The following is a 17,416-nucleotide window of genomic DNA, read 5'->3' as shown; positions in this document are numbered from 1 at the left end:
CCTAATGGAAGAGCCATCCCCTCAAAAGCCAATATGAGTGATAGCCTACCCTGTGCGAGAGTCAACAGGCTGTGCAATGACTCAACGTCATTCGTCACAGTATATAATCCCAGCTCTGAAACTGACAGGGGAGGAGTGTCAGGTACTGTGGCACATGCAAAGTGCTCCCTGTGATCTCCAAGGGACAGCTTAAAGAAAAATCGTCTGAGACAATAGTACCTTCGCCATAGGAAATGCAGGGAAAGAAGACATCTCAAGAGACAGTAACTATGTCCTCTGAACTACAAGCCAATGCGAAGGGGCCGCAGACAGCCCCTAAATCACCTATTGGGCTACTTAGGAAGAGGGGTCAAGATGTCGTTCCGAAGATGCAACCTGCTATGATGATGTTCTCCAGCAAATACTGGGCTCGACGAGGACTATCTTTGGATTCAGCAATGTATGACCAACAACACCTTGCAGCCTCAATGGTGGGTACTGAACAGTTTGATAGACCCTATTTTGGGCACCACATTTTATATAGTCAAATTACCATACCTTTTGTTTATAATGAACCGTGATTTCAAAATAAATTTAAAATAAATGTGTTTTTTTTTTTTTTAGAAATATTAAATTGCTGTAGTCTTTTTGTTTTTTTAACTAGTTACTTGCATAAATTTACACTGGAAAACTTAGTGTCTGTTGGTTATTCTGGATGTAGAGGCAAATCCAATTGAATGTTTTCTTACAAAATTAAATTTTGACAAAAAAATAGAAGTCGGTCAAATTGTCTTCTTTTGAGTTTGTTAATTACCACTTAATTACCACACTAGTTCATTTAAATTACTTATAAAAAAGCTTTTATCTTAACCCATTTCTGCATCTTAAGAGTTTTATATTCACTAAACAACACCTCCAAGCAGCTCCGCAGGACATCCTTTAATCGGATAGATGAAAGACCTGACAAAGAGGAACAGAAATCCACCTATGACCTTGGGAAATTAGCAGTGATTTTCTCTCTGAAGAATGAAGTGGGCTGTCTGGTGAAAGCACTAAGACTCTTTCAGGTTAGTGAACAACTCATCCTTTGGTGGGGTAGATTAATAGTACACTTTAATAAGGGAACCTTTGTGCATAGTACTTGTGTAATAATAATACGTTTTGATTAAGACAGTGAAAATGAAACCAAAGTGACATCCTGCTGTTCTGTTTGCTGTATGTTTAAAGGAGAAACATGTGAATTTGGCCCACATTGAGTCTCGCAGATCCAAGAGAGTCACCAATGAGGTGGAGATATATGCAGAGTGCAACTGCACAAAAAAAGAGTTCAATGAGCTGGTGCAGCACCTGAAAGACCACGTCAACATTGTCTCATATAACACACCTCAACAAGTGTGGTCTGCAGAGACCGGTAAGTTCTCTGTGAAAGAATTGCCAGTGTAATTGGGATTTTGACTGTGATATTGCTACTGATTCATCTGTCTCTTTATTCCAGACTGTTTGGACTGTGTGTGTGTTTTGGGAGGATTGGCAGACGGGGAAGGAATACCATGGTTTCCCCAAAAGATCTCAGAGCTGGACCAATGTTCGCATAGAGTGCTAATGTACGGCTCAGAACTGGATGCTGACCATCCGGTAAGTAAATCTGTTAAATGTTTAGTAGCCCAATGGTGGAGTGAACAATACTTTTACAGCATTAATTAATTATGGTCAATGTGAATTTCTAGATAGACTAATACGTTAATATTTAAAGTTGATTAAAATGGGTTAACAAAGAATAATAGTATATTTATCATTTTTTATTGAATATTGCAGTGTTTATTATAAATTATTTATCTGTGCACATCTTTTTTTTTTCTTAATCAAAACGACAGCTCTTCGCTGATGACGCGTTTTTCGGCGTGAGGGCGGGACAATCTGTCATTCCCATGATCCAATCAAAGTCCGATGGACAAAATCAAGTCCCGCCCTAATTTTTTTGTTTAGTTTAAGAAGCAGTTTCACTTGGATATACATAATAATAGGGAAGAAAAGACTGTCGCAATTTCCGTTTCATGCCGACTTTAACTAATGTTAACAAATTGAACCCTTATAGTAAAGTTATTCTCTGTTCTCTATTGCAGGGATTCAAAGACAAGGTGTATCGGCAGAGGAGGAAGTACTTTGTGGAGGTTGCAATGAACTATAAATTGTTAGTATAGATTATAATAGTTTATATTCTTTTGTAGTTGATTTTGCTATTGGGTTCTTGTAGCTCAATTATTAGAGCATGGCACTAACAACACTAAAAATAGACGCATAATACAGTGCCCGGACAAAAAAAAAAAAAAAAGTTGCTGTTTGGATTTAAATAGGCAAAGCTTAAGAATCAATGACTGGGTCATTATTGCAGGGATTATTATATTTCTAGCATGTCATTTGTTTGGCAACAATTCTTCTAACCCTAATTGATGGAGTGTGTAGCTTTTCATTTCTTAGGAAGACACACCATGGCCATATTCCAGGATGACAAACCCAAGATTCATCAGGCTCAAATTGTGAAAGAATGGTTGGGAGGGAGCACCTCCAGAATTGGAGTCCAGACCTTAAATTCATTGAAAGTCTTTTGGATGTGCTGGAGTCGACTTTACAGAGTGCTTGATTCTTGCATTGTCAATATAAGATCTTGACCAATAATATCACAACATTTATTTCCATCAAGAGGTGCATCAATTTTTGGTCAAGATCTTGGTCTGGACTCAGAGGTGCCAATTCATGTGTGAAAATGATTCCTCATGCTCACTCCCAACCATTCTTTCACAATTTGAGCCTGATGAATCTTGACATTGTCATCCTGGATTATGGCCATTATGCGTTTTCCCACATGGTTGTTTAAGAAGTGAAAAGCAACACACTCCATCAATTAGGGTTAGAAGAACTATTGCCAAACATATCCAGTCATAGACTCTTAAGCATTTGCCTATTTAAATCCAAACAGCCGGGCAGTGTACAATTACATAAATGGAGTAGTAGTTGACTAACTGAAATTACAGTCAATTTGTTTCCCTTTTCTTTTGTGTAACAGTGGGCAGCCCATCCCACGAATAGAGTACACACCAGAGGAAGTGAAGACATGGGGAGTCGTTTTCAGAGAACTTACAAAACTCTATCCAACTCATGCTTGCCGCGAGTACTTGAAAAACTTCCCTCTTCTCACAAAGCATTGTGGGTACAGAGAGGACAACATCCCACAGCTGGAAGACGTGTCTCTGTTCTTACGAGGTAAAAGAAAAAAACTGCTTTCTTCTTGCATTATTAATTCCACTCTATTCGATTGTATGACAAAGAAAGTCAACTCTCTTTAATGTGGTGCTTTGGGTTGTGGCCTTTGCAGAGAGGTCAGGGTTTACCGTACGACCTGTGGCTGGATATCTGTCACCACGAGACTTCCTGGCCGGCCTGGCTTATCGAGTGTTTAACTGCACTCAGTATATACGTCACAGCACAGACCCTCTCTACACACCAGAACCGTGAGCAAAAGCCCCACACTTTTATTTTGTGTGTAGAAAACGTAATTTTTCTTATATTTTCTAACCTGTTAACTGTTTTCATGTCCTCAGAGACACCTGTCATGAACTTCTGGGTCATGTACCACTCCTGGCCGATCCCAAGTTTGCTCAGTTTTCTCAGGAGATTGGCCTTGCATCTCTAGGCTCTTCAGATGAGGATGTGCAGAAGCTGGCAACAGTAAGTGTGACAGCAGCTTATTGGATTCTTAAATGTCATACGGAACTTGACTGGCAAGTTCCTAACTAGATACGGAAATAAAAAGGTCACTGAAGTTTTTTCAAGGCGTAAAGTTTGATCTATGGTGTTGAGTCGCATGCATTTGCATTGAAATCATATCAGTGGCTCTGTATGGCAGACTTTGAGACACAATCAGATCTGGGTATATAAAGTTTTTGGAAGTCTCAATATGAGTGTGTACATCTCATAAGGGTCTGAAGGAACTTGTAGATAATATTGCTTCCAAACCTTTGAAATATGCAAGACAACATGTTTATTATGCAATAAACCACTGTGCTTTTTTCCCAGTGCTATTTCTTCACAATTGAGTTTGGGCTGTGCAAACAGGATGGTCAGTTAAGGGCATATGGAGCAGGTCTACTGTCTTCTATTGGAGAGTTAAGGGTAAGAAGCCCTTTGTTAACCATACATAAACACGTCAAGTATTCAAATGTTTTAAATGTATAATCCTCTTTGATTATGCAGCATGCGCTTTCTGAAAAAGCAAAAGTGAAGATGTTTGATCCCAAAACCACATGCTACCAGGAGTGCCTCATTACAACCTTTCAAGATGTTTATTTTGTCTCTGAGAGTTTTGAAGAGGCAAAAGAGAAAATGAGGTAGAATATATATCCACTCAGTCATGATCAAAATTACATGAAAATCTTACAACAATCTAAAACTCTATTAACAGACTTCATCTGTATAAAAGAGACATATTTGCTCCGTCAATTTAATCACATACATGTATGTTGTACATATATCAATTTAATACATTTTTCCTTCTAAACAGGGAATTTGCTAAAACAATAAAGAGGCCTTTTTCGGTCTACTACAACCCATACACCCAGAGCATTGATTTACTGAAGGACACCAGGAGCATCGAGAACGTTGTTCAAGATCTACGCAGCGACCTGACCACTGTCTGTGATGCCTTGGGGAAAATGAACACATACCTTGGTATCTAGACAGTGTCACCAGTGCTTCATTGTAGAATACAAATACAACTGATTTACAAGATTAAATTCAATTTACATTAATACTGTAACATTTGCAGTGATGTTGATTTATCTGGGCTAAAAATCCATTAGTCTTGCCTTGTCATAAGGATATATGTCACATAAATTAAAGGAATAGTTAACTTAAAAATGAAAATTCTGTCATCATTCACGCACCCTGAAGTTGTTTCAAACATGTATGAATTTCTTTCTTCTGCTGAACACAAAAGAAGATATTTTAAAGAATGTCTGTAACCAAACAGTTAATGGACCCCATTGACTTCCATAGTATTTTTTTTTCCCTACTATGGAAGTCAATGGGGTCCATCAATCTTTCCATGTGTTCATCAGAAGAAAGAAATTCATACAGGTTTGAAACAACTTGAGGATGAGTAAATTATGATTTTCATTTTTAAGTGAACTATTCCTTTAAGGTGTGAAATATTGCAATCATAGTCATCATATAGCAATCAAAACTGATCATCGCTACAATGTATTAAGACACTAAAGGAACGACAAGAAAATGAACAGATTTAGTATTCATCTCGTCTTTGCCTCTTTGTGCCTAATGTTGTGCTTAAGACAGAATTATAACAGATTTGTATTTCATTTAAACTTCATATTGCTGCATGCAGCAAGTGAATGAAGTTGATACGTACATATAATCATGAAAAATAAAAATAACTAATAGCACTGTTCTGATTCCAATGCCATACTGTATTTGTATGTTTGTGGTGCTTGCTTTATTTGTTGCCAACAAAGCAAACTTCTCAATCAATAAAGCATTATATTTTAGCATTATATTTTGGTTTGCATTTTAAAAGTGTGCAGCAATGTGTTAAGGACACATTTAATTCACTACCACAATGTTATTTTACAATAAATGTTTAGTAATTTGCAAGTACATAGTCAGCAAGTACATAGTCAATACTGAGAACATACACATTTAAATATAAAAAGTAAACAAAATATCATTCATATTTCATCATATAACTCATAGATCACTAATAACAATCCATTCCACAGTCGATCTTGTCAATGGACCTCGTCATTGTCATCAAAGGCTTTCTCCTATAGTGAATAAGATGTGACGCATTTAGTATATTGCACATTATTGTAATTATTTAAGCTGCATTCATTTCTAGTAAACTTGTTTATTTGTAACAATACTTTTCAACAATAGGCTTTGTGGAAATTGTAATTAAATGTAAATGGTGCATAAACTCTCACCCAACCACCGTGCTGTTTAACCCAGGGAGTGAAGGTCTTTTGCAGGTACTGAGCTCCGAATCCCATGACCCTGTTCATGGGGTGAAGGTCCAGGGCTCTGAGTCTGCTGGTGACCTCAAAGGTCAGGGCGATCTGCTCATGTTTGTTTCTGCTCTGAGGAAATTCTGGTACCACACTTTTGATGAAGGCAGTGGTCAGTTTTTCAAAAAAGTCGTAAGAGAAAGTACTCTGCAGGTATCCTAAAAGCACATGGTTCTTCTCAATCTGAGAAGGCAAACGGGACCTTTAAGAACGTAACAAGATTTTATAACTACAAACTGAACAGTTAGACTACAGACTATAAAGAGATACTGATGATTACCTTATCATTTAAGTCATCTCCTGATTTCTTCAGTAATTCGACAATCTGCTCTATAACATCTGCGTTTACTTTTATAAAAACAAGGACATAGCACAATTACAGTTTAGATAATTAATAGTGTTATGCAAGATTGTATTTCGATGACTTGTATGGCGATGTAAGAAGTGAATGTGTATAATAGTAGCCTACACATTACCAGAATCTGTCTCTATTCCATCGTCATCAAGAAGTCCGCTGTCTACAATCCGGGTCAGTTTTTCAGCCACATTTCCATATTTCTCACCACCTGTTTGTTTTTTTTTAGACAGACAATGTCATTCAAATGACAATACATGTTATAAGAATCTCTGAAAGAGAAACAAAGTTATCAAGTACAGTATCTCTCTGGTCTGACCTGTTTGTGCCCCCAACATACAGACACTTCGCCCCAGGCTGGTGCTTGGCTTTCTCTTCTGACAGTATGTTTCAAGCAGTAGATATTCATCGCTATGTGTTATTGAAGGTGAATCACCTTCCATCATGTAAAACTACCACTGACTTTTGCTGTTTGGATAAAAAGATTTAGTAAATCTCAGTTAGTGCAATTATGTAAAACACTTAATCAAACCACAACAAATAATGTGAATTTAACAAGACTTTTAACTGCACTGTTCCAGCTTGTAAACTGAAAGGAGTTAACGTTATAAAGCTACAGCTGAAACTTTAGGCTACACGACGTCAGTGATCATAGTTAACTCTAACATTAAATCTGAAAGCAAAATGCACATAACTTTGATATGATTCTGTTATCGGACAGCATATAATCTGCCGAATGAATGTCAAAGCAATGCGGTCACAATCATATCTTAACAGAAAATACACAACAAAACTGACCGGGAAACTTCTGTCCTCCGGAGTGTGTTGGAGTCGTACGTCGTAAGCACGTCACGAACAGCAGTTTCCTTGTGACGTACACGGACGTTTGGTTGCTTTCATTTTTGTGAAAGTCCGCGTGAACCGGAAGTTGCAAACGACTTTTCTCCAGTGTTGTGACGTATTTCCCAGTGAAAAGGAATATTGAACAGAGGGCAGGGTTTTACTCTAGCGCTCCTCTTCTCCATCTCTGCTCATAACAGACTAACGGTTTGAGGGGAGTGGTTAAGCGTTTCCCAACCCAAGCCGTCAAACCTATGTCAACGCCATTCCAGACCGGAAGTAACTTTTCAGACTTTGATTAAAGATTACGACGGCAAACATTTTTTTTCTGTGTATTAACTTGCACGGATTAATTGTTCACCACAAGACTAGTAATATATGCGCTAACAAAGTAAATAGGGTCAATTTTGATTTCAGTTGGACTTGAAGTTGTCCCCAGATTTATTATTAGGGATCATATCATGCACAGCTTTCAACTGTTCTGAAAATATTTTGTTCGATTTTAATTACATGATGTAGGCTATTGAATATTATAAATTCGAGCTAAATTTAGCATACATGTATATGGGAGAAATAACGCCATGTTTTAATTTTAAAGGTAGAAGTTCGAGTTTGAAAAATAAGAAAGCTGTAAAATGTGTTAATATTTGTAAAAATGTCCATGCTTTTATTACACATTTAAACCATATTGAACCTTTTCAAGAACCCTTGGTGGTGGTATTTGTAAATCCTTAAAACTAACAAAAATAATAAAGAGGTGACTGCAAGAATGATTTTAGAGCGTGTAGGTCTATGTCCGATGGTTCCTATTCTTTCTGACAACAAGCTCGTAATCACGACTTCACAAGTGGGAAGAAGGAAATGTCCAATAGCACGTGAAGGCAGCCCATAGAAACAAACAAGGCATCTTGGTACTGTCAGTGTGTCAGTAAATTATGCTGCCTTCACGTGCTATCAGAAATTTCCCACTTCTTAAATTGAAATTATCTTGTTGCATTCAAATGCTTTGTTGTCAGAAAAAAAACAGGAACCATGGAGGACACCAGGTTTATTCTTCCCTATTAATTGGGAAAATCTTATTAAAGCCAAAATTATATTAAGCGTCCCTGTTCATTGAGAACCATTTAAAGGAGACATATCATGCTTTTAAATCGTTCCTTTTTACATATAAATCATACATTTGTAGTCTATATAAAGCGGAACTGCAATGCTTGGGTCTGAATTCCTCATTATTATAGCTCCACAGGCCCCGTTTCTACCCCTTTTCTGATGTGCGTCTGACAGCAACTCGTTTTGGCACTTGAGACACTTCATACCCTGCCCCCTCTCCAGGATGCAGAGGTTACACTCGGTTCAACTCCACCCCGTTCAGCCATTTTTGTAGTTTGATAGCAGAGATACGATTATCTAGCGGCACAGAAACTTTTTATTCACACGTTATTAACAAAATGTCAACAACGGAAGACTTGTCCAGCTAGCCTTACATGTTCGAGCCAGAGTCGGAGCCGGAGCGAGATGAAAATGAAGACGACGAACCTGTAGAACAACGTCTTCATATGGATGTATCGCAATGGTGTGTTACTGTATTTACACATGAAACGTCTCGGTTACGGATGTAACCCTCGTTCCCTGAGTGGGAACGGAGACGTTACGTCGGATGACGACGATTGGGGTTTCGCTTAGAAGCCTATCACCTTCAAGTATTAGAAAACGAGCCAATGGCAATGAAATGCCATGGGTCTGCGGAATTTGCATAGCGTAACTCCGCCCGCCGCAGGGGGTATATAAGGAAGTACGCTGCACAAATGCAGATATGTCTTCGCTGAGGAGCCGAGACTGGCCCCAGGCGTTTTTCAGCGGTACAGCGGAAGTGGCAGGAAGACGTAACGTCTCCGTTCCCACTCAGGGAACGAGGGTTACATCCGTAACCGAGACGTTCCCTTTCGTGGTCACTCCGAGTTACGTCGGATGACGACGATTGGGGTTCCAGTCTAATCACGCCACCTCGGCTGTCTTCCAGTGCCCTGCGTAAGTCTGAGCTCCCTGTTGTGAGACTAGCACGAACGAAGGAGTCCTACTTAACACAGGGATACCAAGGAACACTGGGAAGCATATCTCAAGGAGAAATATGCAATCATGCCCAGCCATTGATGGGGGGGACTTAGAATACACATATGGCCAGAGGCTGCATATGGAAGATCACTGGGGTGTCCAGCCGCAGGTGGAATTTTAAACCCCAGGGGTGGCAAGGGTGGCTTGCCAAGGGAAAGACACACGCTCACAAGGAGACTTACAGCGGAATACACATGTGGGGGTCGCCCAGAGGGGGAACCATGCACATGGAGGCACCTAGTCAAGCGCAAAAGCTGTGTTATGGAAATTGGCATAACTCAGGCGATGACGTAACCAGTGCTGGAGGAACTCAGAGCTTATCAGACTCACCTGAGGAGAATATCGCACGTATCCCGTCCGTGGAGAGGAATGGCGAGCAAGCGAAGACACCTGAGCAGAATCTAGCACCGGCTGGTTGAAGCGAGTACATGAGAAGAAACTGGCTCTACTCGGAGATTATAAAATCTCGCGAATGTGTTGGGTGTCGCCCAGCCTGCAGCTCTACAAATGTCTGTTAGCGAGGCGCCATGCGCTAGAGCCCAAGAGGAAGCCACACTACGTGTGGAGTGGGCTTTCACACCAAGGGGGCACGGACGACCTTGCTGCTGGTATGCCAAAGCAATGGTATCCACTATCCAGTGAGACAACCTTTGCTTTGAGAGAGCCTTTCCCTTCAGCTTCCCACCATGACAGACAAAGAGCTGGTCTGAGGTCCTGAAACACCGCGTTCTGTCTACGTAAGCACGGAGGGCGCGTACTGGACAGAGCAGTGCCAAGGCTGGGTCTGCCTCCTCCAAGGGCAGCGCTTGCAGGTTCACTACCTGGTCTCGAAAGGGTGTGGTAGGAACCTTGGGCACGTATCCAAGCCGGGGTCTCAGGATCACGTGAGAGTTAGCCGGCCCGAATTCCAGGCACGCTTCGTCAACCGAGAATGCCTGCAGGTCCCCTACCCTCTTGATGGAGGCCAATGCAACCAGGAGCGCTGTCTTCATTGACAGGAACTTAAGCTCCACTGACTGTAAAGGCTCAAATGGAGCACTCTGCAGGGCAGTTAGAACCACTGAGAGGTCCCAAGAGGGTACGAGGGGAGGACGAGGAGGATTTAGTCTCCTCGCTCCCCTCAGGAACCTGACGATCAGGTCGTGCTTTCCCAGAGACTTACCATCAACTGCTTCGTGATGTGCGGCAATGGCGGCAACATACACTTTCAGGGTGGAGGGAGACAGCCTTCGCTCCAACCCTTCTTGCAGGAAGGAAAGCACGACACTGATCGGGCATTTCGTGGGTTCTTGATGTTTAGAAGAACACCAGTTGACGAAGAGGTTCCACTTCAACGCATAGGCATGTCTCGTGGACGATGCTCTAGCGGAAGTGATGGTAGCCACCACCGCAGGTGGTAGGGTACTCAAACCTGCCTCGTCCCGTCCAGGAGCCACACGTGGAGGTTCCAAAGATCGGGACGAGGGTGCCATAAGGTGCCCCGTCCCTGAGAAAGGAGGTCCTTCCTCAGAGGGATTGGCCAGGGAGGTGCTGTCGCGAGGAGTACTAGTTCGGAGAACCAGGTCCGGTTGGGCCAATACGGGGCAACCAAAATGACCTGCTCCTCGTCCTCCCTGATCTTGCGCAAGGTCTGCGCAAGAAGGCTCACTGGGGGAAACGCATACTTGCGTAGGCCCCGCGGCCAGCTGTGCGCCAGTGCATCCGTGCCGAGCGTGCCCTCGGTCAGGGAATAAAACAGGTCGCAGTGGGACGAGTCGTGGGAGGCAAACAGGTCTACCTGTGCGTCGCCGAACTGATCCCAAATCAGCTGGACCGTCTGGGGATGGAGTCGCCATTCTCCAGCGAGAGGCCGAACTCGAGACAGCTCGTCGGCCGCCTGGTTCAGGTGTCCCGGGATATAAATGGCTCGAAGCGACCTCAGATGCTTCTGACTCCATATGAGGAGGTGGCGAGCGAGTTGCGACATACGGCGGGAGCGTAGACCACCTTGATGGTTGATGTACGCTACTGTTGCGGTATTGTCTGATCGGACTAGTACGTGCTGACCCCTGAGCAACGCCCGGAAGCGGTGCAGGGCGAGACGTACAGCCAGCAACTCGAGGCAATTGACATGCCAAAGGCGCTGGGGTCCTGTCCAGGAGCCCGCGGCAGCATGACCATTGCACATGGCGCCCCAGCCCGTGTTGGAGGCATCTGTTGATACAACAACATGCCGGGAAACTCGTTCTAAGGGCACTCCGGCCCGTAGAAAATTGAGGTTCGCCCACGGGGTGAAGGTCTGACGGCAGGCTGGAGTCACTGGGACTTGGAGCGTGCCGTGTTGCCATGCCCACCTCGGGACTCGATCGCGAAGCCAAAGCTGAAGCGGTCTCATATGAAGCAATCCCAGCGGCGTTACTGCGGCTGCGGATGCCATATGCCCCAGGAGCCTCTGAAAAAGTTTCAGTGGAACCGCACTCTTGCCCTCGAACTGACGAAGACAAGTCAGCAGTGACTGCGCGCGCTCGCTCGAAAGCTGCGCGCACATGGCGACCGAGTCGATCTCCATACCGAGAAAAGAGATCCTCTGCACGGGGCAGAGTTTGCTCTTCTCCCAGTTGACCCGAAGGCCCAGACGAACTAGGTGCCGGAGCACGAGGTCCCTGTGTTCGCAAACCTGGTCTCGAGAGTGAGCTAGGATCAGCCAGTCGTCGAGATAGTTCAGGATGCGAACCCCGTGTTCCCGGAGGGGAACAAGGGCTGCCTCGACGACCTTCGTAAAGACGCGAGGAGACAGGGCTAGTCCGAAAGGGAGAACCGCGTACTGGTATGCCTGCCCCTCGAAAGCAAACCGTAGAAACGGTCTGTGTCGAGGTAAGATGGAGACATGGAAGTAGGCGTCCTTCAGGTCGATCGCTGCAAACCAATCCTGCGGCCGCACACACTGGAGGATGTGTTTGGCCGTTAGCATCTTGAACGGCAGCCTGTGAAGGGAGCGGTTCAAGACGCGTAGGTCGAGGATTGGCCGTAACCCACCGGACTTCTTGGGTACAATGAAGTAAGGGCTGTAGAAGCCGGACTTCATTTCGGCTGGAGGGACAATCTCGATCGCACCCTTCGCCAGCAGGGTAGCGACCTCCGCTCTCATGACAGGGGCATTGCCACCGACCATAGTGAAGCGGACTCCCCTGAAGCGGGGAGGAGATCTCGCGAACTGAATCGCGTAGCCGAGCCTGATGGTTCTCGCGACCCAGCGGGACAGTCTGGGAAGCTCTAGCCAGGCCTCCAGAAAGTGCACCAGCGGGGTCATACGAACCACAGACGTACCGTCGGTGGGGCAGCGAGGCGGAATGACCGGCACCGGCGAGGGTGGCATAGCGGCCCTGTGCGGGGGCACGGTCATTAACCGCGTCCTGCCAGAGGAGGCCAGGGGAGGGCGCGCGTCCCACGGGGGCGTGCTCTGGCAGGGGTCTGGCGACAGAGGGGGATGAGAGGAGCGTGGCCCGTGGGCGGCGCGTGCTGTCATCCCGCACCTCTGGGACAGAGGAGGGCGGCAGTGGCGGGACCCGAGGGTGGCGCGCACTGCGGCCCTCGGGCTCTGTGGGCTCAGGATTGGGGATTTCGATTCTGTCTTTAACCACATTAGGGTGCTGCCCGTCGTGGGACGAGCAGCGGGGAGTGGAGAACAAAAGATTCTCCCCCGGCCCTCCACCGGGGGAAGGAGTGGCCCTGCTACCACCTCCTGAACAGAAAGGAAAGCCAATCCTGAGCTGCCCGTCTCAGGAGCGCCGCTTAGCCTGGCGTTTAGCGGGCGGCGGGGCTGGAGAGGGCTGTGGTGCCTTCCTGCGGCTTCCTCCACGACGCGACCCAGATGAAGACTGCTGCTGGGGCCGTGCGGAAGGGGCGGGAGCCGCAGGAGGGCGCCCTCGGCGGCGAGCAGGCTGAGGATTCTGTACCGGTGGCTTAGCAGCAACAGCACGCCGGGGCAGAATGTGTTTGATGGCCTCAGTCTGCTTCTGAGCAGTCGAGAACTGTTGGGCAAAGTCCTCGACCGCACCGCCGAAAAGGCCGGCCTGGGATATGGGAGCGTCAAGCAGACGAGTCCGCTCGGGCTCACGCATATCGGCCAGGTTCAGCCATAGATGTCTCTCCTGGACCACAGCAGTGGACATCACCAAACCCAGGGAGCGCGCGGTCACTTTCGTCGCCCGGAGAGCGAGGTCGGTGGCGGCGCGCAGCTCATCAAAGAGCCCTGGGTCTGTCCTACCCTCGTGCATGTCACGGAGCATCTTGGCCTGGTAAACCTGCAAGATGGCCATGGCATGCAGAGAAGCAGCTGCCTGTCCCGCCGCTCTGTAAGACTTCGCCACCATAGTAGACGAGAATCTACAGGCTTTGGATGGGTGCTTTGGATCACCACGTGATGAAGCGCTTGCCGGACACAGCTGCATCGCGACAGAACGTTCAACCGTGGGAATCCCAGTGTACCCACAAGCATCAGCTTTATCGAGGGGAGGAAAGGCGGAGAAAGCCGACGAACGATCGCGGGAAGACATGGGTGCCTTCCAGGACCGCGTGACTTCCTCATGCACTTCCAGGAAGAAAGGAATTGGGGTTGGGCGGCGACGGGTGTCAGCGGCCGCTCCCAAAAACCAATCATCCAGCCGCGAGCGCACTGGATCAGGTGGCGGGGACCACTCAACACCAATGGCCGCGGCTGCCCGGGAAAGCATGGCGGTCAGCTCGGGATCAGACTCGGGCAACGCTGGCACGCCCGAGGGCGGCAACGCAGCCGAATCCTCACTTCCCGAGGACTCGCGCCCACCTTGTGATGCCGCGATCGACATGGTATCTTCCTCTGGAGCTCCAAACGAGACGCGCTGGGGCTCCGAAGAGGGACCAGCGGTCTCAGTTTGTACACTCGCGGGTACCGATGCTGAAGAGGGGTGTGTGGACCGTGGACGTGTCGGCGGTATGTCCCACACAGTCACCCTCAGGTCACCCCGGCCACCAGCCGAAGTACTAGCCCTCTCGGAGCCAGTAGATCGGGGTGTGGGTAGGGGGACTCTCGCTCTGGTGAGCTCATTGAGTCTCGACCGCAGCATGGAGATGGTCATGTTCCCGCAGTGAGAACATGAGTCATCCATGAACGCTGCTTTAGCGTGATCAACGCCCAAACACGCTAAGCAGAGTTCATGCCCATCAGAGAAAAATATCTCGCGACCGCAACCAGAAGTGCACGGGCGAGGCATCTTTAAAAAGACGTGCCGCGTGCAAGCTCTTTTTGTGAGAGGATAAACTCCGCGGATGCTGAAGCGAACAGGGAGAAAACACACTAACTGTCAGATCACTGAACAGATCAAGCAGGGTAGTGAGCACTCGCTGAAATCGCCGTCACACCAACACCGGAGAGTTCGCTCGTCTCGAAGGTAAGAGAAGACTAACTCAGAATATTTGGCTTACAGGAGTGGAGAAGTTCTCGGCTCCGAAGCGAAAGCATATCTGCATTTGTGCAGCGTACTTCCTTATATACCCCCTGCGGCGGGCGGAGTTACGCTATGCAAATTCCGCAGACCCATGGCATTTCATTGCCATTGGCTCGTTTTCTAATACTTGAAGGTGATAGGCTTCTAAGCGAAACCCCAATCGTCGTCATCCGACGTAACTCGGAGTGACCACGAAAGGGAACTTTGGTCTTCCGACCTTTTACCACCGTGTCGATTTATTTTGATTAATATGTGCGAGGGAGAGAGAGCAAGACAGCGTCTAGTTTGGAGACGGTGTCTTGTTTACACTTTCGCCTGGCTCAGAAGAGAGAGAGAGTGCGTGCGCGCGACCGGGTCTCTCTCTCTCTGCTCGTTCTTTCAGTTAAACATGCGCCCTGTCACAAGCGTGGCAGTTCATCTACACTAGACGGTGTAATGAAGCGTGTGGGTTACTACATCCAACAACCGAACATTTTAACTTACCCTCTCGTAACTTCTGCATCTTTGAGCTTGGACTACAAAATTGCAGCGAGAAATAACAATGGCGGATTGCTCGAAGTGTTGGGCTGGAAGTCAATGTCCTTATTTGGCAGTTCCGCTGCAAATACTGTGACGTAATAGTTCACAAAACGTCATAGATAACAGAAAAATCGGAACAGGTTGAAAAATAAGGCCAAAACAGAATATAAAGATATCAACGAAGCACCTGAAGAGAATAATTTCAACTTTTCTGTACTTCTAAACACTCCAAATATACAACAAAATGCATTTAAGGGCTAAAAAAGTGGATTTAGCATGATATGTCCCCTTAAAACGTTCACCACACTATCCAAAGTCAGCTTGCTGACTATTCTGGAATTTTGGTCAAATACAGGCTATTTTCACTGTGTATAATATACAATACATAAAATATGCTTCAAATGAGGCTACAGGCCCACAATAAATGAACATTTATAAATATTATACATCATATACTAAATATTACATATATCAGGGGCTGCACATTTGCTGAGGGGCATGCAAGATCATTGTGCCCCCCCCCCCCCCAATCATCAATAAATAAAGCAATAATAATAAAAAAATAATAATACAATTTCAACTGTTTTTCATTGTTTTGACCCATGAACATCATTCTACTACCAGACACCAACATATAATCAAATGTAAAGTAACACTACATAGTCTTCACCGAATATCTAATTATAGATTAATCCTTGTTAAAGCTACAAAAGTTATTAGTCAAGATCAGTAAGTGATTTTCTCTTTGTCTTTTGTTGTTTGATTAACATTAAAGGTTGTATCAGTGATTTCAGGCCCCCAAAAAAAATATTTCCTAACGATCCGCTAGCTGCCCGCCCCATAAGCATGCCGTCAAAAAAACGCGTCTCTGTAGGCAGCCTAGGCTCTGAGATCTGCACACAAAAACAGTTGGTTTCACCAACCACTCAAAACCAAAATAAATAGTGTTCCAACCAATCACCTACAGGGGGAGGGTGTTGTGAGGTTTTGAGCCAGCTTCTTCTTCAGCTCTGACTTCGCGTGCAGCCGTGCATGAGCACAAAATTTGGTTTTGAGTGGTTGGTGAAACCAATTGTTTTTGTGTGCAGATCTCAGAGCCTAGGCTGCCTACAGAGACGTGTTTTTTTGACGGCATGCTTATGGGGCGGGCAGCTAGCGGATCGTTAGGAAAGATTAGATGAATGTGATAATTTTTTTTTTTTGGGCCTGAAATCACTGATACAACCTTTAATGACAGACAGCAGCAGGAATATTAGGCCGCTGTCACTTTAAAACCTAATGCATGGATCTAATGCTGCCTTCATGTGCTTTCGGAATTATCGTAAATACAAGTTTCCTATTTAAAAATTGGACATGAAAGCCCTCTCAAGTCATATTTACCACTGGGAAGTTCGGGAATAATTTTGATACCCAAGTTCCCAAGATGGCCGGGCCACAAACTTTAAACATGGTGGAGGGGAGAAATTGCATTTACTAACAAACTTATTACTAATACAAAGGAAAAAGTAGCCTAGACTAATTAACTGCAAAAAGGTTTCTATGAAAAACAAAAGGACAGTAAGATTTTTATTGTCACCAAGTAACAATATTCTGAATATTATCGACTAATAATCATTTTACGTAATCATGTTTATACATTTTTATATCAGTAATAACTAAAAGCCACAAGCAATTTACAGTATTTAAAGATGAAATAATTTAGTTAATCATTTTATAAGTAATTTTCAGATGAATAAATCATAAATGAAACTTCACTTGGGATGCTGTTGCTCTTGAGTAGTTGTTTGTTCTTTTTCAGCAATCCTCTTCCAGCAGGGTAGTTGGTTTGCACGGGACATGTAAAACACAGGCCCGATACAAGCCCCAAGACTGGGAAAGGCATTCATCAGATTCAAGATCAAACAGTCTGAGTCACTAACTTCTTTATACTTAAGTGTGAGCATGTAAGGGGCTATAGCCAGGAGAGGTGCGTAGATTACAGCCGTTGGGATTAGAATCAATAAGGTATTCTTAAGTGCTCTGTTTTTTATGGATGAGCCACCAGTTTGCCCTTCACCTGGACCTTTTTTGGA

The 17,416-nt window shown here is 45.1% G+C and overlaps 2 protein-coding genes across 3 annotated transcripts; one reads left to right on the top strand and one right to left on the bottom strand.

Moving 5' to 3' along the window:
* The first annotated feature begins 127 nt into the window (after positions 1-127).
* On the top strand, positions 128-5,539 carry tph2 (tryptophan hydroxylase 2 (tryptophan 5-monooxygenase)). Of its 2 annotated transcripts, XR_013821468.1 has the most exons (12): positions 130-470; positions 903-1,046; positions 1,207-1,390; positions 1,475-1,614; positions 2,103-2,170; positions 3,044-3,240; positions 3,353-3,488; positions 3,579-3,705; positions 4,054-4,149; positions 4,231-4,364; positions 4,538-5,004; positions 5,057-5,539. XR_013821468.1 is itself a non-coding variant. In XM_079873711.1 (11 exons), the coding sequence occupies exons 1-11, from the start codon at positions 234-236 to the stop codon at positions 4,710-4,712; spliced, it is 1,638 nt and encodes a 545-aa protein (XP_079729837.1). In that variant the 5' UTR covers positions 128-233; the 3' UTR covers positions 4,713-5,247. The 2 variants fall into 2 exon arrangements, 1 of the variants encoding a protein (XP_079729837.1); XM_079873711.1 differs by having other exon boundaries at positions 128-470; positions 4,538-5,247.
* LOC307159960 (apoptosis facilitator Bcl-2-like protein 14) lies at positions 5,371-7,465 on the bottom strand. The gene is made up of 6 exons (XM_079873712.1): positions 7,207-7,465; positions 6,728-6,876; positions 6,530-6,619; positions 6,334-6,401; positions 5,973-6,236; positions 5,371-5,813 (listed from the first exon to the last, which is right to left on the bottom strand). The coding sequence occupies exons 2-6, from the start codon at positions 6,852-6,854 to the stop codon at positions 5,778-5,780; spliced, it is 585 nt and encodes a 194-aa protein (XP_079729838.1). The 5' UTR covers positions 6,855-6,876; positions 7,207-7,465; the 3' UTR covers positions 5,371-5,777.
* Between the last annotated feature and the right edge of the window lie 9,951 nt (positions 7,466-17,416).

The sequence above is a fragment of the Squalius cephalus genome (genome assembly GCF_949319135.1).
Source record: "Squalius cephalus genome assembly, chromosome: 6".
NCBI classification, from domain to species: domain Eukaryota; kingdom Metazoa; phylum Chordata; class Actinopteri; order Cypriniformes; family Leuciscidae; genus Squalius; species Squalius cephalus.
The sequence above is the reverse complement of the archived record's forward strand: the minus strand, read 5'-3'. Positions and strand labels throughout refer to the sequence as shown.